This window comes from Microtus pennsylvanicus, chromosome 2 (assembly GCF_037038515.1).
Source record: "Microtus pennsylvanicus isolate mMicPen1 chromosome 2, mMicPen1.hap1, whole genome shotgun sequence".
Classification (NCBI taxonomy): Eukaryota; Metazoa; Chordata; class Mammalia; order Rodentia; family Cricetidae; genus Microtus; species Microtus pennsylvanicus.
Window position 1 is genome coordinate 6,500,612 of NC_134580.1, and position 23,264 is coordinate 6,523,875.

A 23,264-nucleotide genomic window follows, 5' to 3' on the forward strand; every position below is an offset into this window, starting at 1 on the left:
TCTTGCAACCCTTTGCACTGCAAAAATGAAGTGCCCACTTAAAGAGCAATGCTAATCAAATCCTCAGCAAATAGCAAATGGCTGCTCTAAGGAGGGCAGGAATGGAGACTGGCTTCTTGCAATGTTGGCCTCTGGAATCTTATATCTCCAGCACACTGGAGAAGACCAGGATTTGTCAGCCTGCCTGCAGGATCCTGCCACTCTCATGGATTGTCCTGAAGCCGAGGAAAGACAGCTGCTCTGCAATATGCCTGACCCCTTACCACAGTTTGCGGGAAGGTTAGCATATTTATCCCTTTGGGGTTTGCATGCCTGTGACACACACTTAAATGTATTGCTGTTGTCTACCCCCTGCCTATTTCTCTGTAGCCACTCAAGCTTTGACTTTTGATGGTTTATTCTTTCAGAGTTTGTGATAAAGCATTCAACAAATTGTTAATTGAACATAGTATTGTAGCATACATTTTAAAATCAGATAGGGCAATGACCAAGGATGTTTCTCATGGCTCAGCCCTCTCCCAACAATGGGTGTAAACCTGGGTTGTAGAAGTGATAAAAAAAAAAAAAGTTGTCCTAAGGTGAGACTCTGCCTCTGTTTGTGGGTCAAGTGCAATATCTTATCAATAAATCACTCTGGCTATTGATGGGTGGAAGGGAGCTATTGATGATGGCCTCATTGTTTTCTGTCCCTTACAGCAGCCTTCTTTGCTATTCTGAAAATAATGACAAAAGAGTCTTTCTGAATGGAGTAGACACATTTGAGTTCTGCAGAAAGTTCTTCAGGAAAATCCTTTCACAGGTGTCCTGGGTTACTGGTGGAGGTGGATAGAGCCTTCATCAAGATTTTACCAGATTTTGTCAGTCTTGTTTGTTAGTGTGGTGATGATCTGCAGTCCTTAATTTATCCATTAGCTGTGCAAGTGCTGTTCTTCTAGAGCGTAGCATTCTTGAGCTCTTGAGTTCTCGTGGGTCTTTGTGGCTTCTGACAAGGCGATTTGAGAGTCTGGAGTCATCAATGAATGAATGAATTAGCTGCAGAGCAGACTGACATTCCATGCCCAGTTTGCAAAGAATTTTAAGAGCAGATTGAGAGGTGGTTGTTTCTGTTTGTTTTTTAAATCTAGAAGTATAGTAGATCTATGTGAGAGAAATCTCATGACCCCGCAGAGGGAAGGAGAGACTTCAGTCATCGGGCTGCGCCCCTTTCTTCGTAGACCTGGAGAGCTGGACTGTTCCAGAGTCCCAACTTTCTAGGTTAATGTTGGTGTAGGGTGAAAACCCTGGGTTCAGGCTCTAGCATTGGAAGTAAAGAAGCAAAGGTGTCGGCATTAGTGTGGAAAACTCTGTACTAATGCAGCCTTGTTCAAGCAGGATCAGAATGGCAGTTGATATGCTCACTCTGTTTGTAGAATTCTGTACACCTATCGGTGTGTCTAACTTTTCCCATTGCAGTACAACCCTGTTATCTACAAAATCATATGGTAGGGGCACCCCCCAAAAAATAACACCCCCAAACCTTCCCTTATAAGTAAGTTTCTGACTTTGTGTTGGTCTGCATTACACACCTTTGAGGACTCAGGTCATATCTTCTCGAATTAAGTTGTTTTTTTTTTTTTTTACGTAAACATCATTTTGTAAGCTCACCAAAGAAATGGATTATGCTGAATACCCAACGGCATCTAGTGAAAATGAAGTATGTTAGTCTTGTGTTTCATTATTATAGATAAATTCCTAATAACAGTCATTTCCTTCTTTTTCTTTAATTGCCGTTGGCAAGGATCAGATCTGCCTGATAGTCGTTTTCTCAAGGAGGCATGAGCAGTCTTGGAGATGGCGTTTTGTGGTTTCATACTACCTTCTGGTATAGCTGCCATACTGTGACTTACTGCGCAGCATGGTGGTCACTAGACAAACATGGCCCATAGTTCATAGTTTCCTGAGAAACTGAAAGTCTCATTTTACTTGATAGCAAATAACAGATGTTCCTATTGGCTGCCTTCCTGTTCTCTCCCTGCCTGCTGCCTTTATTCCTCTTCACCAGCTTAACATGGCAGCTGTGGAGAGTGCTGGCTGTGGTCCTAATCTTACAGTACTTCCTACCTCTTGGCCTTGGCTCTTGCTGTTCATCTCCAGTTTATGAAGTGTTTCAAATACTTCTCATACACTGCTGCCTCCACGAATATTACAGAATCCTTTTGTTCTCTAGTAACTTATCTCTAAGCTTATTTCTTAACATTTTAAACATTACTTGCTTTGTATGTGTATGAATGTGTATTGGCACATGCGTGCCTGATCTCCACAGTACATATGTGGAGGGCACTTTCAGAGTCTGTTCACTCCTTCCATCTTATGGATGCCGAGGATGGATGAACTCAGGTCAACAGGCATCTTCATCATGAGCTGCCTCACTGGCCATTTTACACTTATCTTCTCTGTTGCACTTGTGAGTCCATTGAAGATCTTTGCACTTTTTATAGTTTTTTTTTGTTTTTTGTTTGTTTGTTTTAGTGTATGTGATAAGCTCAGCCTTTTCTGTGTGGCCCTCTCAAGTGTATACCAAAAGCCATACTGTGTACAATAACTGTTAGTTTACTAACTGCCGATCATTTCTGTGCCTCTGGCAACTAGAGGGCAGTATTGTGTCCATAGGAAGTGACTGAGGTTTTTGAGTGCTTCCCTAGCCCAGTCTTAGTCAATCTCATGCATAATTCTAGCCTTCAGTGATATTAAAAAATAATGTTTCTAGCCGGGCGGTGGTGGCGCACGCCTTTAATCCCAGCACTCGGGAGGCAGAGGCAGGCGGATCTTTGTGAGTTCGAGACCAGCCTGGTCTACAATAGCTAGTTCCAGGACAGGCTCCAAAACCACAGAGAAACCCTGTCTCGAAAAACCAAAAAAAAAAAAATAATGTTTCTGTAATGCTCTTCAGCTAGATTCAGAATATGATGTTGGACCAAGAGATGGTCCAGTTTCTTCTTGTTCCATCTGAGAGGCGTCAGTCAAGTCACTGGGTGTCATAGATTAATTCCCTGAGGGTAGAAGCCTTTATGTGATAGGCAGTCATTGTCTTAGCATGGAGCAAATTGTCTCAACCCTGAGTTCCTAATTTGGTCTTGCCCGTGGTGTGTGGCCATGTTGTTCTGAGTTTTAGCAAACCAGTTTCTGATTTTCTAGTATCTTCAGCCATGATTCAAATGAGGTCATGTGTAAGTTTCTATCAGGCATCATGTTGACTTGTGCTGCTCCCTCCTTGCTTCTGTCTTCACTTCCACACAAAATGTGCACAGTAGAGACTAGTTGTAATATGTGTGATGTCACATTTTAATTATTAGTTAAAGGTTGCATGATGTTAAAAATTGGTAAGAGACGTGAAATGTATTCTACCAGTCTAAGCTGTGCACAGTGATCTGTGGTTGTAACAGCACATCCAGCAGTCTGTCAGCATACAGCTGGTCCTCATGTCAGCCCCGCAGAATGCTCTATTAGCCATTTAATTCCGAACTCGTCGTTTTTAGAGCCAAGTGATTTAATGTTTTAATATCCTCTGCCTTTCTTAATAATGTAACTTAAGATATTCAGAGTTAGCCAATTATTGTGAGGTATCTGGATTCATTATGTAAAACCAGGTTCAAATATAATTAGTAAGACAAGACTGGTACATTTTGGATAAGCATGAACACAGTTTGCTGTCTGATTTGTGGTTAGATAAGAAGCAAGCGTCTGGGCGTGGAGGCACACAACTTTAATCCCAGAACTGGGGAAGCAGAGGCAGGTGGATTTCTATGAGTTTGAGGCCAGCCTGGTCTACATAGTGAGTTACAGGACAGTCAGGGCTACATAGTGAGGTGGAACTTTCTTCAGTAGATTAATTAAAGTCATCAAATAAAATGTCCAGCTAAATTCATGCAATCTTACGCTTACAACACACTCTTACCAAAGAAAGTTGCAGTCATGGTCTCTGCAGTTGAATAATTTCCTGTCCAGGCTTTCAGGTGGGGGAACAGAATCTACAGTCCTGTTTGGGTAGATATAGGACTTCCCTGCTGGGTGAGCTCCTGGTGCTACTGAGTAGACATCCTGGCAAGTGTGAAATGAAGAAGGTACCCAGGGTCCTGGAACTGATCAGAATTAGATGTGCATATCAAGAAATGCAAGCTTACTCCTTTGGGGTTGATCTGAATGAAGCTCCTCTAGAGCGTTCAGGTATGTGCTGAACACACTTGGGCTGTGGCCCAGGCGGATGGCACATTCCTGCACCAATCTTCTGAAGCCTGCCAGGTTCAAAAGCTGGGAGGACGGGGGTTGGGGGATAGACGTGACCTGACAAGAACAACCCAAGAGGGAATGAATGCCTTAGGCCTGAGCGGGGCTGAGCCATAGATTCTCACAGCCCTTGTGCCTGCCTTGTCTTACACTTGGTTTCTGCTGCCAGTACATCCCTGGGACCTACCGGTTCATCAGCTCTGAATGATTCCTCCAGACTGTGGCTGATCTGAGGCTAGACTGTGTATTCCACTCCTTCTCTCTCCTTACAGCCCAGCCTGCCACATTCCTAGGCCTGATCAAGCCATCCACGGAGGAATAGGCAGGCGTGGGGCAGTGTTGGTATATAGTCAGTTTCCCCTTCATTTGTAGTGTCCACCCTGGCTGTGAAGGAAATAGACAAGATAGTCTCGAGGCTTCATCTCTTCCCTGCCCCCCTACTTGCCTGTTGCCCTTTTGATTTTTTTAATCTGATACTCAACCTCTCCTTCCCCCACTCACACACGTCGGAGTCTCCTAAGCTATTTCTGTCGGTTTAATGATCCCCAGCTGTTGCTGTAGTTCTGGCTCATGAGAATTAGCAGAGCCAGCGGAGAAGGGGACACACAGGTTGTCAAACAAGTCTCGCCCATTTTTCTGAAACCACTAGGGCGAGGCTGATCAGGGATGCTAATACTCGCTTGATTAAAAACACAAAAGTCTTGAGAAGTGCAGGCTTCTATCAGGGACATTTTTAAAGTAAACATTTTTAGTGACTGTAGTTAACAGTAATACATCGGGTATTTCCAAGTGGGAATTTTGAGTTACTCCGCATAAAGAATGACAGAGGTATAAGACGATGCCTGTGTGAATTGCCCTGATTTGCTCATTATTAACCCAGTTACACAGGAGTAAAAACATCACATTTTGCCTCAGAAAAATGTACAAATCTTGTGCCAAACAAAATTTTAAAAAGTATTCCTCTTGGGGACTGGAAAGATGGCTCAGCAGTTGGTTAAAAGCATTGGCAGCTCTTCCGGAGGTCCTGAGTTCATTTCCCAGCAACCACATGGTGGCTCAAACGATAATGGGGTCTGATGCCCTCTTCTGGCATATAGATAGAGCACCATATACATAAAATATATACATCTTTAAAAACTTAAAAAAGATTTTTTTAAAAAATATTTTTCTGATATGTGTGACATTGTTTTACATTCTACTTGAACTCGTGGTCTGGCCTGTCCCCTTCCGACCATGTGCTGTGTTCCTGAAGGCAGTGGGAGCACCAGTACCGTTTCTCTGCTGACCGAACGCCGGTTTCTTCCGTAGAACTTTGTGCGAACCCTTTGCAGACCCAGCCACGTCAGGAAACAGAGCTGTGGGTTGCTCGGCTCATGCGCCTTTTCTTCTCGTCTGTCCTTACTAACCAGGGACCGGGTGCTGTGGGAATGTCTAACAGGTCAATGGCCTGGGTTACTCCAGCGTGGGTTTGAACTTGAGAATAACTCTCCAGCACTGTGGCTGCTGGCCTTACGGTTTCTATCCTCCCATTTTGTGTGAAGTTTAATTTTACAGATTTCATCTCAGACATTTTGCTGCAGCCTTTCCCAAAATTTATTTTTTTTATTTATTTAATTTTTTTTCGAGACAGGGTTTCTCTGTGGTTTTGGAGCCTGTCCTGGAACTAGCTCTTGTAGACCAGGCTGGTCTCGAACTCACAAAGATCCGCCTGCCTCTGCCTCCCGAGTGCTGGGATTAAAGGCGTGCGCCACCACTGCCCGGCCCCAAAATTTATTTTTAAATCTCTAATTCAGCTAGATAGCCAAAACTTTACACTAACTAGAATTAGGTGGGGTTCTCGCTGTTTCCTTACAACACATATTCCCAAATTTCCTCTGCTCAGTTATTTGAGATGATGCCATCAGCATTAGCCAATTGGAGAACAGAATCACCTGACTCACCCATCCTGCAAATGGCCCACAGGTGGCAGAGGCTTTTAAACTGGCCACTAAACCTGCCCGCGACCTTGTCAACCTTGGCCACACTCATCTAGATGGGTGCCTGATCCTTGGCACCAGTGATGTGGTTGCTCAAGGAGAATTTGCATGGCACATACGGGTATATAAACTTGCCAGCGTCATCCTGCCTGTCAAAGCTGTGTCCCCTCCTTCCAGGTTCATCGTGAACACACACAAACCGAGGAGGGGGGACTGCTGCCTAGGATTTTACAGGGAGAAATTGCTATGTTTGTATGTTTTTCCTTGAACAGCCAGAACTTTATGCATAAACATTTTTTAAAAAAACCTTCAAATTCTCTCTCTGTCTTTTTCTCTCTCCCCCCCCCCCGTGTGTGTGTCAGAGAGAGAGACACACACTGAGGCAGTGGGGGGGGGGAGTTTAAAACTCGTGTTCTAACTTTTCTTTCTGATCATCTCTTTGCCCTCTAACCCTTCCGTCAGGAAAGATCCCTCCTAAAGGCTAGAGGTCAGAGAACACAGGTTCAGTTCCCAACACTTGCTGTCCACAGCCATATGTGACTCAGTCCAGGGGATCTGACGCCCTCTTCTGGAGTCCACAGGCACCAGCACACTTGATCTACACAGATAGGCCAAACGACTCTGCCCATAAAATAAAATTTTTATTTATTTATTTATTTATTTATTTATTTATTTATTTATTTATTTATTATGTATACAATGTTCTGTCTGTGTGTATCCCTACAGGCCAGGAGAGGGCACCAGACCTCATTACAGATGGTTGTGAGCCACCATGTGGTTGCTAGGAATTGAACTCAGGACCTTTGGAAGAGCAGGCAATGCTCTTAACCACTGAGCCACCTCTCCAGCCCCCAAATAAAATTTTTAAAAAGATCTTCTTTAATATGAAAATGTATTTATTTTAAAGGCGAACTTAATTTATAGATTTCCCCTTAAATGTTAACTAAAGTAAATTTTGTTATTATCGACACTAAAATTGAACATCAGAATTTTTAAGAAATTAAAAGGCCTTTAATCCTAGCAGTTGGAAAGTTGATTCAGACAGATGTCTGGGTTTGAGTCCAGCATGGTCTACAAAGTGAGTTTTGGGTCAACTAGAGTTACATGATGAGACCCTGGTTTTGTTTTTTTTTGTTTGTTTGTTTAGTTTTGAAAGATAAAAAAGAAAAGTAGGAAAAGTTTATCACAATACCCAAATCTCTTAAGTACTTACAGGATTCAAATGAAGCTTGAAGGCTTCCTCAGACTTTTCATAATCATTCTAATGTGGTTTATGTTTTCTAGCCCATGTATCTAAAGATATAGACATTAGAAGTGCACAGATCTAGGAAGATTTTCTTTTATCTTGAATCCAAGTTCAGAATCTGCTCACCTGTCACTGCCCTCAACAGATCTAGGTGGATTGTTAACATCAGTAATACCCACAGAGATGAGGGTGTAGACGTTCCCAAACATATAGAACTAACATCGCAGGGAAACAGGATAACATCATAGAAACAGCATTCCTGATACTTTGACTTTGGGTTGCCCTCCTTGGTCTAGGGAAGACAATGCCAATTTACTGCTCTGTTTGGTTCAAGCTCCGGTGCAGTTGCACGCTACATCCAGATCTTATGTGATGGAGCTCATTTTTTAAAAAAATACTTTGTTTTTAGTTATGTGTATGTGTGTGGTTTTGCGAACATGAGTGCAGTGTCCTAGTGGCCAGAGGTTTTGTTAGAGGTAGCTGTGAGCTACTTGATCTAGGTGCTGGGAACTAAATGCAGGCTCTTTGCAAAAATGATACATGCTCTTAACCTGTGAGCCAAGTCTTCAGCACTGTGGAGTTCATTTTGTTTGTTTGTTTGTTAAGACACGTAGCTCTTGCTGGAACTCACTATCTAGACCAGGCTGGCCTTGAACACGCAGAGATCTACCTGCCTCTGCCTCTTAAAGGTGTGTACCACCAAGCCTGACTCTGTGATGGAGCTGCTTTGCTTCTCTAATCTTTCTCAGCTTTCACCCCCTAATATCTGACTCCAGGTTTTTATTATTAAGTCCAGTTAGAATTCGTGCTAAATCTGGTATCCAACTTTAGGGCACGAATTCATGAAAAAAGCCACTTACCTGTGACTTTGCAGCTACCAGCGTAGGCCAGAGCTACATGCGGTCAAAGTCACCACCTCACCAGCTAGGTTTTCTTTTCTTCTCTCCTGGTGGGCTTTCCCTGGACCCCTTTCTTGGACTGCTGCCAAACTAGGTAGCTGCCTTGAAACCGACTTGGGCTTCTACTGTTTCCTGGAACCCAGTTTCTCTGAGCCTTATTTCTGGCTTATCCTGTCTTTTAGATTTCTATGTGGGTCATGTTTTATTCTCAAAAAGACTTTATGTATGTATTTTACCCACCAGTCACTTTCTGTTCTCTTCACTAGATTTTCCTTTATGAAACAGTTTCTTTTATTGAGATCTGGGATAGGATGATGGCCTGTGGAGGTTTTACATCCTCCTAGACGTCTGTCTCTGGGAGCCCCTTGGAGTGTCTTGAAGATGTGTCCACCACTGGTCTATTAGAATGTCTGGTTCCTGAGAACACAAGCAGCCTTTGCAGAGCGTTCTGATGCATGCCATATACATAGCATCCTATTTGCAGTAACTTCTGGGTCCTCTAGCTATGTCATTTTGATGGCACTTATGTTACGTGTCATTCTAAAACATGACCAATGTGTTGTAAGGAGAACGAAAGGTGGACAGTAGATAGAACTGTGGGCTTAAGGCTTTAGATTTGTACACAGCTGGACCCTAGTTTCTGCTCTGCCCATTAATTGTTACTGTGACCTTGGACACGTAGCTTGTTTCAAAACTCAAATTTCTATAAAATGATGATAGTGCCCTCTGCATAGTTAGTTTTAGGAGACCAGGACCCTAAGGGGTATGTTCTCACCATTTTATAAGTATTATTCAACAGCCCAGATCTTTTATTTTCCCATATTTAATTGCTTAAGTTAGGTTTTGTGGGCCTATCTTTTACAAATTACTAGGCTAGATGGATAAGTAGCTTAGGTTTTCCAACCAGGAGAAGAACTTCAGCAAAAGCTCTGCTTTATTCCTAACAGCATCAGATTCGATTGTTGTAGGCAGACGCGGGCCTGCTTTTCATCTCACCCAGCTCCAGGACGCCTGGCTAGCTTATGCCCGAAATAATCACACGGAAATCTGTATTAATTAGATTACTGCCTGGCCCATTAGTTCTAACCTCTTCTTGGCTAACTCTTACATATTCGTTTAACCCATCTCCATTAATGTGTATCACCACTTGACTGTGGTTTACCGGCATGAGTCTAACCAGCGTCCGTCTTGGAAAGGAGAACCATGGCGTCTGCCACACTGCCTTCTTCCTCCCAGAATCCAGTTCTCTTTTTCCCACCTATCTAAGTTCTGCCCTATCAGAAGGCCTAGGCAGTTTCTTTATTTGACCAATGAAAGCAACACATAGAAAGAAGACCCTCCTACACCATTAGATGGAAGATATTTATCTCTTTGAGGGGTGTGTGTGATTTCTGGTTTCTAAAATAGATTGTTTGAAAAGAATTTTACTGATGCTTACATGTGACATATGAATTTGTAAAAAGGCTGAATGATGGAGCTTATCAACAGCACAATCAAGTTTGAAATCTCAGTTTGTGAGGTGGGTATCTTAGAGTCAGGATTCTTCTACAGTGTTATCTTTACATATTATATTGTAATTAGTTGTATTCATTTATGCTGCAGATCACTTGTGCTTTGATTCTATTAGAAAGCTTGTTACTCTTTGTTCTTCATAAGTAGTTGTTTGTGGAATAGTAATTTGTGCCCAAGAGATGGCAGCATTTTAGTTTGAAAGCCTGACCCTTGATGTAATTCACTAATTGAATCATAAATTCTTCTGAAGAAATAAAATTCATGAGTTTATTTTGTTATTTTTAATTTTGTATATATGTGCTTTGTCTGCATACATCACTGTACTACATGTGTACTTGGTGCCTGCGGGGGCTTGAAGAGGGCATTGGATTCCCAGGAACTGGGGTTAGAGACCATTGTGAGCCACCATGTGGTTGCTAGGACTCAAACTTGGATCATCTGGAAGAGCAGCCAGTGTTCTTAACTGCTGAACCATCTCACCAGTCCTAGATCACAAGTTTTAAAAATAATCTTTTGCCGGGCGGTGGTGACGCACGCCTTTAATCCCAGCACTCGGGAGGCAGAGGCAGGTGGATCTCTGTGAGTTCGAGTCCAGCCTGGTCTACAAGAGCTAGTTCCAGGACAGGCTCCAAAACCGCAGAGAAACCCTGTCTCGAAAAACCAAAAAAAAAAAAAAATATAATAATCTTTTATTTTAGAACAGCTTTAGACTTACACAGGTGACCCAGACACCTTCAGATAGTTCTTCTTAATGCCAGCTTCTTACACAATTGTCATTCTGAGACACCAACAATGCCACATTGCTGTCAGGTGACCACAACTTTATATGGTGGATTCCATCCATTCCCTACTGCTGTGACTTTTCTTTGCCAAGGTCTAGTGTGGGCACCCGTTATACTGACTGGCTTTGTGTCAGCTCGGTGCAAACTGGTGTCACCACTGAGGAAGGAGCCTTGGTTGAGGAGATGCCTCCATGAGATCCAGCATAAGCATTTTCTTAATTAGTGGTTGATGGGGGAGGGTCCATCCCATTGTGGGTGGTGCCATCCCTGGGCTGGTGGTCCTGGGTTCTCTAAGAAAACAGGCTGAGCAAGCCATGTGATACAAGCCAGTAAGCAGTGCCCCTCCATGGCCTCTGCTTCAGCTCCTGCCTTCAGGATCCTGCCCTGCTGAGTTCCTGTCCTGACTTCCTTCAATAATGAACAGCAATATGGAACTGTAAGCCGAATAAACCCTTTTCTCCACACCTTGTTTTTTGGTTTGATTGCAGCAGTAGAAACTCTAAGACATCCGTGATGCATTTAACCATATGATTTTCCTCCTCTTTCCTCTGCACCCCTCCCCTTCTACTGAGTCTCACTGTGTAGCTTAGGCTGATCTCTCCTCCTAGATCTTCCTGCTTCAGCCACCTCAGTGCTGAGCTCACAGGCATACTTGGTCTCACTCAGCTCTAGCCATGGTGAGTCAATAGGATCCCAAAGACAGTGTGCTTTCATTGTCTTCTGCTTTTTCATTTTTGTGTTAACTTTGGACCTTGAAATCCAGCTGGTCCCCATAGTCTCTGGTAAAAGATAAGTGGATCTTTCTGGGTCTTTCAACCACTGCTTCTGCATTGACAGCTCAGAATTTTAGGCGCATACTTTGAATATTCACTGTACAATTCAGTAATGAATGTTGCCAGCTTTTATGCCCTTTTCTGGTAGACTTACAAGGGGACTTGAATCTGGGAACAGAGTGCAGATGAGCTGCTTACCAGAGGGAAGCAGTGTATTGCTTTGCCCTGTCCTGTCTACTCTTCGTTCTTTTCTTACCCTTCCTCCTTTGTCTTCTCCCCTTCTCCCCCCCCCCCCAACATAATGCCTTCATTAATTATTTGGGAATTTCACACAGTGCATCTTGATCAGGTCCACTCTCCCATCCCTGAGCCCTACCCCCACAAAAAGAAAAGAAACCACCAAGTCCAACTTGTATTGCCCAAACACCCATTGGAGCACTGTCAAGCTCCCAGCGACCAGCTCCTTAAAAAGAGCTGAGTCTTTCCCCACTCCACCCCACCAGAAGTTATCAACTGTGAAAAACTACATTTAAGCTGGGCGGTGGTGGCACACGCCTTTAATCCCAGCACTCGGGAGGCAGAGGCAGAGGCAGGCGATTCTCTGAGTTCGAGGCCAGCCTGGTCTAGAAAAGCTAATTCCAGGACAGGAACCAAAAAGCTACGGAGAAACCCTGTCTCAAAATAAAAAAAAAAAAAGAAAGAAAAACTGCACTTAAGCATTTTTTCACAATTTTAAGGACTTTCTTCGATAGCTCCTGTCTGGACTATTTCTTGAGGGTGGGGCCTGGCACAGAAGCTTTCAGTGTCTCTCACTCTGAGTCATGAGTCTGCAGTGATCCATCCACTGCAAAAGGAGCTTCCCTGCCTGTAGCAGTTGATGGCAGCATGGATCATGGAGATGTCCTGTGCCTGGCACTGAGACTCGTGTTTGATAAGCCATGAGTAAACCTTGCAGTCTTGTCTCTTATAATGATTCATTTTGAGTCCCTTTCCCATCAGACCTAAGAGTTCCATGAAGATGAAAATCAGTCCTCATGAGACAGCATCCCTAACAGCCCCATTTGGAAGTGTAAAATGTGTGACTTGAGTCCAGTAGGCTCAGTTAATTAGGATCTGATGTCTGTGGCTTTGAAAATGCTCTTCACACTTTTTAGTGCTTATTTGATGTTCATTTCCCCTGCAACTGTAAACTTCCCTAATGGCAGTGACTGCATCATCTAGTCTCCATAGCATCCTTTGCAGCAGGCAGTGTCTGGCATATAGCAGACCCTTTGTTTTTCCAAAGAATACGTGTGCGCACGCACGCGTGAAAAAGAAGAGGAGGAGGGAGGAAGAGGAAGCAGAGGAAACAGCAGCAGCAGCCATGACAGCCTTGATAGGGAGCCAAGCAGGAATTTGAGATGGAGTGGATGGAAGTGAACCCACACTCTGGCACTTGGCACAGGAACCCTCAGGCAGCTGAGCACAGAAGTGCCAAGGGTGTAAGCCCTGAGCTCTGACTGGCTTATTGTTAATGTTTCACCTAAAGTCTGTTCTAGACAGTTGGTCCTGTCATAGAAAGAGAAACTGTTACAAGTTAGCTAGCAGAGCATTTAAGGGGAAAAACTGGCTCCTGGACTCTGCCTGCTCTGAAGTACTTCCTGTCAAACTCGCACCGCAGGCTGTACTTATTTGTTGTCACGGATTCACTGTGTCTCCCTGAACACGTCACACCCCTGGCCCAGGGCCTGCTGCGGCAGTGTGTGTAGTAAGTTCCTGCTGGACGAATGACTGCAGAGCCCTCTCCCCACCCGGCTCCCAGCTCCTACACTAAGTGCCTCTGCTGAAAGCAACGCAGCAGCAACAGCAGAAGTTGGGAAATATCTTCTTCTCAGGACACCTTCCACATACTTCCCAATTTCATTTAGTTATTTTCTTTATTTGGAAACAGGATCTCCTGTATCCTCAGCTGGCCTTGAACTGAGTATATAGACAAAAGTTACTTTCTTTTTCTTTTCATTATTTTGAAAGTGTTTATCTGTGTAGCCCTGGCTGGCTTGGAACCCCTTCTGTAGACCAGGCTGGCCTGGAACTCAGAGATCACCTGTCTCTGCCTCCCAAATGCTGGGATTAAAGGAGTGCATCACCATCGCCCAAAAATGACTTCCAACTTTGATTTTCCTGCCTTTGTGCCCCAAATACTGGTATTCCTGAGGTCTCACCACACCTATTTATGTGGTACTAGGCCTCGTGAATGCTAGTCAAATTATTCTATCAACTGAGCTACATCCCCAGGCCCCAGTTTTTACCTATTTAATTTATTTTATGTCTATGGGTATTTTACCTACGTTTATGTCCATATACCACTTACATGCCTGGTGCTTGAGGAAGCCAGAAGAGGGCATCAGATTCCCTAGAACTGACATTCTGGGTGGTTGTGAGCCTCCATGTAAATACTAGAAATCAAACCTGGGCCTGTGTACTTAACACTGAGCCATCTCTCCAGTACTGCTTCACCTACTTTCAGTCATACACCGTAAGAATAAAACCAGTGTGTTCAGCGTAGTCTGGTTCTGAGGGATAGGTCATATGCTTTTATAATTTGAATCCACCAAGTGAATTTAAGGATTTGGTATCAACTACACTGTACAATGCATGAATAAAATAGATATAACTGACTGATAAAATGATGTTTAATTATCACATGCCAAGCTTCTTCTAAAGCTAACGCCCAACCCCCTCCTCTGGACCTTCCCAGGAAAATAAGCTCTTTGGTTTGAAGCTAGTTAGTGGTATCCATTACTAGGTTAGGGTGAGTTTGCTATTTACTGGGACTGTGTTTTAGAGGCCATAAGCTTAACACTTTGGCCACTCATCCCAAGAAATATTTAAAACCAGTTCAAATGATTTGTTTTTATTTTTTTATTTTTTATTTTTGGTTTTTCGAAACAGGGTTTTGCTGTAGTTTTAGAGCCTGTCCTGGAACTAGCTCTTGTAGACCAGGCTGGCCTTGAACTGACAGAGATCCACCTGCCTCTGCCTCCCGAGTGCTGAGTGCTGCCACCACCGCCCTGTTTTTATTTTTTTAATTAGGTGTGTGTGTGTGTGTGTGTGTGTGTGTGTGTGTGTGTGTGTGTGTGAGAGAGAGAGAGAGAGAGAGAGAGAGAGAGAGAGAGAGAGAGAGAGAACAAGACAACTTTGAGGAATTGGTTTTTCTTGCACTGTGTGGGTTCCAGGGTCAAACTCAGTCAGGCTCAGCAGCAAGTGCCTTTACCTCTGAACTGTAGACCATACCAGTCTGGGGAGATGTGTGGAGTAAGAACTTGGCACACTCTTTTTTCTTCACTCTACGTCACTATTTAGATCTCCTTATCATTCCTCAATAAATAAAAAGTCAACAGAAATACCTGCTTGTGCTCAGGCCTGTGTCTTACCTATATTGTTAGCAAATCCCACAAACTTAGTACAGTGCCTGTTTCTAAGTGGGTTTGTGGGGACAGCTCGTATGTAGATGGACAAATGCGTTTATAGCTGATGGATGGTGAGTCACCTGAGTGCTTGCCGGGAAAGTGTTGGAAGACCCAGCTGGAGAGATGGCTCAGTGATCAAGAGCACTGGCTGCTTTTCCAGAAGACCCATGTTCAATTCCCTGCACCCATGCGGCAGCTCACAGCTGGCTCTAACTCCAGTTCCAGGGGACACAGTGCTTGCTTCTTGTCTCCACAGGCACTAAATATGTGTAGTACGTAGATAAACTTCCTCGGGCAGAACACCCATACATATAAAATAATAAATTTGTTTGCAAATAATTGGAAAAGAAAATGAAGAAATCAGATTAGAAAGCGACCAACCCTAGATCCTCCCCCACACTACCCATGTCCAAAAGCAACAGCAACACAATTGTACAGTGACCGTCATGACCCTAAGCTCACTCAGGACCAATAATTGGTGTTTCAAAATTACTATTGAGTAATAGCTGTTTCACTAATTATTCTATGTTTGCAATGTCTAGGCGTAATTGATTGTTTCTCTGTTCTCTGAAATGTGTTATATTAATTTGTTATATTTAAGTATTCTCTAATAGTTTATTGAGTCTTAGAAATACTGTAGCAGATGCTGGGTGCCTTTAATCCCAGCATTCAGGAGGCAGAGGCAGGCGGATCTCTGTGAGTTCGAGGCCAGCCTGGTCTACAAGAGCTAGTTCCAGGACAGGCTCCAAAGCTACAGAGAAACCCTGTCTTGAAAAACCTATCAATCAATCAATCAATCAATGCTGTAGAAAAGGACAGGCTGTCCCTGCCCTTTTATTCTCTCCCGTCTTGTCCAGCTTGGCTTTCCTTTTTTAGTCCCCTCCTTTTTTTTTTTTTTGTTTTTCAAGACAGGGTTCTCAGTGTAGTGATGTGGGATCCCTCTCTGTATGCTGTGAATACCATTGGCTAATAAAGGAACTGCTTTGGGCCTATAGCAGAGCTATAGGGAAACAGAGTTAGGCAGGGAAAACTAAATTGAATGCTGGGAGAAAGAAGGGCAGAGTCAGGGAGAAGCCATGGAGCCGCTGCTGGATACAGGCACACTGAAACTTTGCTGGGAAGCCACAACCTTGTGGTGATGCACAGATTAATGGAGATGGGTTAAATTAAGATGTAAGAGTTAGCAAATAATAAGCTAGAGCTAATGGGCCAAACGGTGTTTTAAATAATATAGTTTATGCGTGATTATTTCAGGCCGAGCAGCCGGGAACAAACAAGCGACTTTCCTCCTACAGTGTAGCTTTGGAGCCTGCCCTGGAACTCACTCTGTAGACCAGGCTGGCCCCGAACTCACAGAGATCCGTTTGCTTCTGCCTCCCAAATACTGATATTAAAGGCGTGCACCACCACCTGCCTTCCCTTTCCTTTCTTATGAATGTGTGTTCCGTGCTAAGTACCACACCTGAGATTTACAGAGACCAGGATGGAACCCAGCTTCTGTTCTATAAGCTGCATGGCACAAAATAAAAAATTAAAAAGTCTGTGCTCTAATTTCTTACTTGTATAAGAAATAATGATCATAGCCATCTTTGCAGAGCTACCCACCTTCTTCCTCAGTATTGAGGTTAAAACTCAGAGCCTTGTACATGTTAGGTACAACCAATGAGTTACAAGCCCGGCCTGAGGGTGTGTGGATGTGCATGTGTGTGTGTGGGGGGGGGTGCATGTGGAGGGGGTTGGGTGTGGGTGTGTAAATAAGTTAAAAGCATGTCAATAGTCACCAAGAACAAAAGCAAATGTGTTGCTGCTGTGTTGACCTACATTTATGTTACTCTGTAGTCAGTTCCTAGGTTAAATTCCTCCACTGAAGTTGATTACCTCATCTCCTTTGACCCTAATCTGAACCAGTGGTTTTCCTCAGCAGCAGATAATGAACTCAGGAGGCCTGTTATCTCAGCAGAGCTCACTTGCAGAAAATCCTGGGAAAACAAAGTTAGGAGCTCAGGTTATGACATCAGTGTTTGGGTTCAAATACTGCTCCACCCCTTATTAGTGAGACAAATTTGACTGATTAATCTCTGTAGGCCTCACTTGGCTAACCTATAAAATGGGTTAAGTAATAACCATCTTCTTATGGATCTTATGAAAATGAAACTGAAGTGATTTTAAAACATAAATGTACTGGGAAATTAATCCCAGCACTCAGGAGGCAGATGCAGGCAGATCTCTGTGAATTCAAGGCCAGTCTGGTGTATAGAACTAGTTCCAGGACAGCTAGGGCTGTTACATGGAAAAACCTTGTCTTGAAAAAACAAACAAACAAAATAACATTTCTTCGTTTTTCTTTTTAGAGACAGACTTCTACTGTATAACCACAAGTTGATATAGAATTTGTAGTAGTCCTTTGCCTCAGCTTCCATAGGGCTGGGATTATAGTTATGAGCCACTGTGCTCAACTTAATAAGACCTTTTTTTTTTTTAACTTCAAGGACTTTATAAACTATCAGGGGAGAGGTTCCGGGGTAACTATACACAGCAGAAGGCATCACTACACAGGTAGCAAGTGGCTTAGGTGACCCAGAGTAGTTCTGAATGTAGGGGATCCCAGATGGAGAAAGTGAGCATTTTCTAGCAAAAATGAAATTTAAAGATGGAGAAAGGTCTGTGATAATTAAGGAAGAGTAAGACTTAACCTCGCTGGGGCGTGTCACCCTAGGGGAGGACAGCTTGCAAGTCACGCTGGCAGCCTGGGAACGTGGTGAAATTAGGGCAGTTTCTGAGGAGGCAGAATTGCTGAAGAGGGTTCAGACACTGCTTAGTGCTGGGGAGGGAAAAGAGCTCGGGACACAAATTTGAGTAGTCATTGTTCCTTTATCCTTGGATGCCTCTAAAAACTGCTGTGCAGAAAAGGCCCCTGCAAGCACACCACCATTCCTAGTGGGGCCTGCAGCTGAAGCCTGCTCAGTGAAAGGGGGCTTGCCTTGGCTGTGGGACCCTCCGGCCCTCCTTGGACTTTCCTTGGTCTCTCACTACAGCTGTGCTAGCTGTTCTTCTGAATAGAGATGATTGATGCTTAATTTAATAAAGCCCCCTGCTGTTTCATTAAGCAGTGCTGCAGGATGGAGTGCGGAGAGAGAGACACCTGTCTTTCTCCACTAGCCCGGATGTGCGTTGAGTCATATCGCTTGGTTGTCTCATCTCAACAGAGAAAGGAAGGCCCTGATGAAAATGAAGAAAAAGAACAGAACCATGTTAATGGCAGGATAGCTTCTAGTCTAGAGGAACGGTGCATGGTGAAAATAACCCTAATTTTTAGACCCGAAAGAAAAGTTTTACAAATATGCGGCTCCCCGGTCTCTGTGACACAGCACTTGTTCAGCTTGTCCGTGTGCAAACATCCGCTGAAAACCTGCACAGCAGCCGGGAAGCTCTTTGTGCTGGGTCCTGGCCCCATGAACTTAGAATTGGTGTTTTCAGTCCCAAGAGGAAGGCTGAGACCTGTAGGTTTTAAGCAAGAGGCAAGCCTGGTAGTTTGTGGATTGTTATCGCCCTGCAAGACCCTTCGCAACTTCCTCTTGCCGCCCACAGCAGAATGCGGAAACCCTTGCTGTCAGGCCACTTCTGCAGTTACACACAGTTGCAGTTTGGGATCCTCCTTTTACAATATAGCTTATTTTTTGGACGTTCTCTGCATTTGAAAATGTGTCTGCTGTGGTGGGATGGCTGACTGACTTCACCTGTGTTCTCTTTGCTGCCATGCAGTGCTGCAGTTGAAGCTCCAGCAGCGGCGGACCCGGGAGGAGCTGGTGAGCCAAGGGATCATGCCGCGTAAGTGTCTCTCTCTCAACATTTGTACGCTTGCTCTTTGTGTTGGAGTGGCTCCTGTGTGGCACAGGAGCGTGTAACAGCAAAAGCCATGGGTTTATTTTCCAGTTGTACCTGCCTCTTACTTTTCCATCAGTTCTTGGTAACTGGGTCATCCGTCACCCAGATTCATCACGTCCTGTAAAACACGCAGTGTTAGGCTTCGAGGGGGTCAGCAAATAGTCCTTGCTTTGTAACTGTACTTTTCATGGGCTTTACAACTTCCCTTCATGAGAGGAGCAGGGGCTGTTCTGCTGCTGTACACTTCACCACCATGCTCAGGCACTGGGGAGAGAAATCTGTTCTCTATTGCGGACAGGTATTGTCAATGGACTACAGTTTATTTTAGAGAGATCCTGAGGTACCCATGGAGGGTATGGGTGTGTGCATGCCTGAATGGCGCTGTTGGTGAGCTGCCATCACTCTGTCCCAGTGGCTGCATCCCTTGGGGGAGAAATGAAACCAAACCTTAGAATTTGTTAGAAACAAGAAAGCCTGCTTTGACTACTAAGAGCATTGTAGATAGTGAAGGCTGGGGCCAGTGGTCTTGATCTTTTGACGTTTCTTTACTGAGTTCTCAGCAGATTGACGGGGTCCCTCCCCTGGTGGTATGTCATCACCACTGGGATCCACCCTGAAGAAGATAACATATGCATGGGCATGAGTATGCATGCGTGTGCGTGCGCATACACACACACACACACACACACACACACACACATACACACATACATACACACGCCTACACACATCAGCAACATCTGCTTTCATGGGAAAACTGAGCTTCATCTCACTTCGGTGCCTACTCCCCTGTTGCCATGGTGCCCATGTTGTCAGTCACTCATTCAAAGTAGTAATGTGTGCAGTTGATAGTGCAAGATAAATCTGCCCCTGCTTTCAGGAGATTTATGGTTAGAAAGCAAAGGAAGTGGAGACAAATGAGGAAGATAATTTAAGAACCTGGTAAGTGCTGTGTATAAATTTACCTGGTGGATCTGTTAACAGCAACAGGAAAAAATTGGAGTCGCTTTGGATAAGCTGGCCAAGAAACCTGGTGTGGTGGCACATTCCTTTAATTCCATCATTTGGAAGACAGAGGCAGAAGTTCAAGGCCAGAGAGAATCATACTGTGAGACTCTTTCAAAACCCCACAACAGACGAAACAGGAAAGGAATATCAAATAAGCCAGTGTCTGGAGTATGATGAGCCAGGAGTTAGGGTGCTCTAGAGGAGTTAGGGTGCTCCAGGGGAGTTAGGGTGCTCCAGGGGAGTTAGGGTGCTCCAGGGGAGTTAGGGTGCTCTGAGCACAGTAGGAAGCCATTGCAGGTTCTGAACAACTGAGGACAGTCAGTGTTTGACTCCATCGCGGTGTTAATCTTTCTGTTCGCTGCACTTTACTGCGGTGATTGGCCTGTTGTTCTGTGTAGTCTGTGATCCTCCAGAGAAGGGTTCCAACCCCAGCCTCAGTCTCAGGGTTCTGCAGTAGATTGGCAGTGTTCCTGGTAGGCAGTAATCTGTGTGTTTTATAGAACATTCCAGAACTGCCAGTCTGCAGATCTCATCAAGAAGCAAGCCTCATCTGCTTACCCCTACACGAAGGGCATCTATGTTTATGTCCGCTTTGTACCTAAGATGGTTTTAGACAACATCAAAATGAAAGAAACACGAGGCCCTGATACGTGCCTTCCAGACATGAAACAACCAAGTCTGGGTTACTACAGTCTACCCAGTGCACATCCGCATGGGCTGGCTGCGGATGCGTCACTGGTTTTGAGAGCCTTGTTCTCAGGACCAGCAGTAGGTTTGGGCTGCTCACATTCTTCTTCCTGACTTTCATGTGCTGCTGAGGATCATCTGGGTAGAACTGACCAGCCATATCTTAGGAAGATATGCTTTAGCGTGGTGCTCAGAAACTGCAGGTGTCCGTGTGTCCCTCCACCTTCCTGAACTCTTAGAGAAAGTCACTTGTGTTCCTGTCCTCCAGTACCTGGCCCTAGGTGAATAAAGACACCTGATTGCAAAATGATGTGTGTGTAGAAAAAAAAAAACCTAGCAAACTGGCTAGAATTCTGGTCACAGTGTTTGAAATAACCTCAATCAACTCTCCCATCTTACTGGGAGCCCACGGCCTCCAGCTGTCTTGAAGTCAAACTGCATGCTTGGGTGTGCCTGTTCTATGAATTGGGAATGCTCACCTCTCCATGGCCTTCAGTGTCTCCCCCAACCCACCCACCAGGAGCTTTCTTGTGGACAATGCTGATTTCCAGCTTCTTTGGGGAGGAAATGGGAGCAGAAAAGATGGTGAGAGAAAAAGCTGAAGCCTAGAAGAGTTCAGGTGTGAGAGTCCCCTCTCAACCAGTGTGCCTGAATGCAGGGTTAGGCCCCAGGCTCCCAGAGAGGCTAGCCCGCAGTGGTGGGTAACCTTACCTCAGCGTCACCTGGCGGTCCCCAGCATCCCCTCCCACCCTCGCCCCTTCACTGCTGCGTACTGCTTTCCTCATCTCCATCGCAAACCTCTTAAGGGAAGCACAGGCAGGGCCAGCAGGCAAACTGAAAGTAGCAGCTCTCTGAAGCATCCACTTAGAGTCCATCGATTGGCCTGAGACGTTCCCAGAGTCCTTACATCTTAAGTTTGTTGTACAACTGAGGAGGAAGGGCAGGTAAGCCAAGGCAGAGAAAGGACAAGGTTTTGTGGCTGTGTTTTATTTCTGGTTTATACCTTAAATCTTTTCATCCAGCCTCTTCCCCACCGCATATGACTGTGGGAAGGAAGATGAGCCTAGCTTGCCCCAGAACCCTCATTCACGGTCCCATGTAGGATGGACTACTTGATTCAGCTCACTCATCGAATTTGCAGGACGTGATGTACTCCCGTGGCTTCTTTCCCATTACGGTTGTTCTTGTTCTGTGTGCCGTTCAGCACTGGGAGTGGCCTTCTCATGGATTTAGGGGATTAAAGTCTTCTAGTTCCCACATACCTTCCTCTGTGGTTCATGTGTCTCAACTGTGGGTATGGAGCTGCTTTCTGCAGTGTTCTGAACAACGTCATTTCCCAGTATCCTTTATTCTCACTATGTAAACATGTCTCAAATATAACACCACTTAAAACCCATCAAATGCATAGTGCCAAAAAGTGGGCCCACGCAGTCTTGGCTCTGAACTTTCTCTGGTGCTTTCTGAGGAAAAAGGAGGGAAGATGGTGCCTGCAGGAAGCAAGCAGGTCTTTCAGTCCAGAGCAAAGTGAGGGATAGGAACAGCGTTCTGACAGGGCCAGCTGTGCAGCTGTACGTAACTGTTTAAGAAGGCAAGTGTGGACGTTGTCCTGAGCAAGCAAATGAGAAGGAACTCCTGTGACTCTGGATGTGAGAGTAGAGCCACGGTTGTTTTTTCCTTCTTGGCCTGTTCCATCGCGACTCCTTGACAGCGAGCAAAGAGCAGGAGCATTTGTGGTGTTGCAGCCAACCTGTTCATCCATCATCACAAACTGATCCAGAGCAACCATGACACCTCAGCACAGAAGTGGAGAAATAAATCTTTGTCCTTGAAGTGCGCTGGGAGCTTGGCTTGGTCCTCTTGAGCTTGTCTTTTTAATTCCTTCATGTCCTCCCTCCCTCTCTTCCTTCCTCCTTTCCTTCTCTTTTGTTTTTGGGTACTGAAAATCAAACCCAGGTCCTCATATGCTGGATAAATGCTCTTCCCCCGAGCTCTATCCAAGCTATACCATGTCCTTTCATTTATTTTTCTTATTGTATGTGGGGATGTGTGTGCTATCTGTGTGTGAGTATATGTGTCTGTATATGTATGTGTACGTGTGTGGTTCTCTATGTGTATGTGTGTACATATGTATGTGTCTTGTGTAGATTTCAGGAGTCACTTCTCTCCCTTCATTCAAGTCCCAGGAATTAAACTTAGGTCATCAAGCTTGGCAGCAAGCACCTTTACCTGCAAAGCCATCTTGAACCATGTCTTTATATTTTAGTGGTGTTCCCCTGTGTCTCGGCACTGCCATTGGTGACTCTTATGGCTGACTGGTTAGGAGAATTCAGAGTGTATGAGGGCAGCTAGTTAGTGCCATCCAGAGGCCTCCTCTGCTGATGTACTCACACACATCGGCAGGAGAGTAACTGGTTCTGCCAGCTGATTAGGATGGTTTCTAGGTCTGCATGTAAACCCCACATGTCTCATGCTGACCCTGCAAAGAATGGCTGACAGCAGTGGGTTCCTAAGGCCCTGAATAGACTGACCCAGCTCCATTCCACCCCTCCAGTTCTGCAGTCTGATCCTGTTGCCCATCTCTTGCTTAGGATGTTGGCCACCTGGTCTACACAGAGATAGTGCCCACCCACAATCCCTTTAAGTGACCATTTTGTTAGGCCCCAGTGCTTGCTGAAGCTTTCCTGTTCATCTGACCCAGAAGAGATGTCTTAGTTTGACAAAAGGTTACATGTCGCTCTGTGAAGCACTGGGAGTTATTACTACATTTCCTTTTCCAATCAAGTT

General features: G+C 44.7%; 1 protein-coding gene and 1 pseudogene across 8 annotated transcripts in view; one reads left to right on the forward strand and one right to left on the reverse strand.

Moving 5' to 3' along the window:
* Mrtfa (myocardin related transcription factor A) overlaps positions 1–23,264 on the forward strand; it is a 173,050-nt gene that overhangs the window by 122,187 nt on the left and 27,599 nt on the right. For 5 of the 8 annotated variants that reach the window (XM_075959821.1, XM_075959820.1, XM_075959822.1 and 2 more), the window contains one exon: positions 18,663–18,728. In XM_075959821.1, the coding sequence (XP_075815936.1) occupies positions 18,722–18,728 (7 nt within the window). In that variant the 5' untranslated portion in view covers positions 18,663–18,721. Of the gene's footprint in view, positions 1–18; positions 280–18,662; positions 18,729–23,264 lie in introns of those variants that run through there. The other 3 variants (XM_075959816.1, XM_075959815.1, XM_075959819.1) reach the window with 2 other exon arrangements.
* Positions 6,142–7,694, reverse strand: LOC142845112 (small ribosomal subunit protein eS21 pseudogene; annotated as a pseudogene).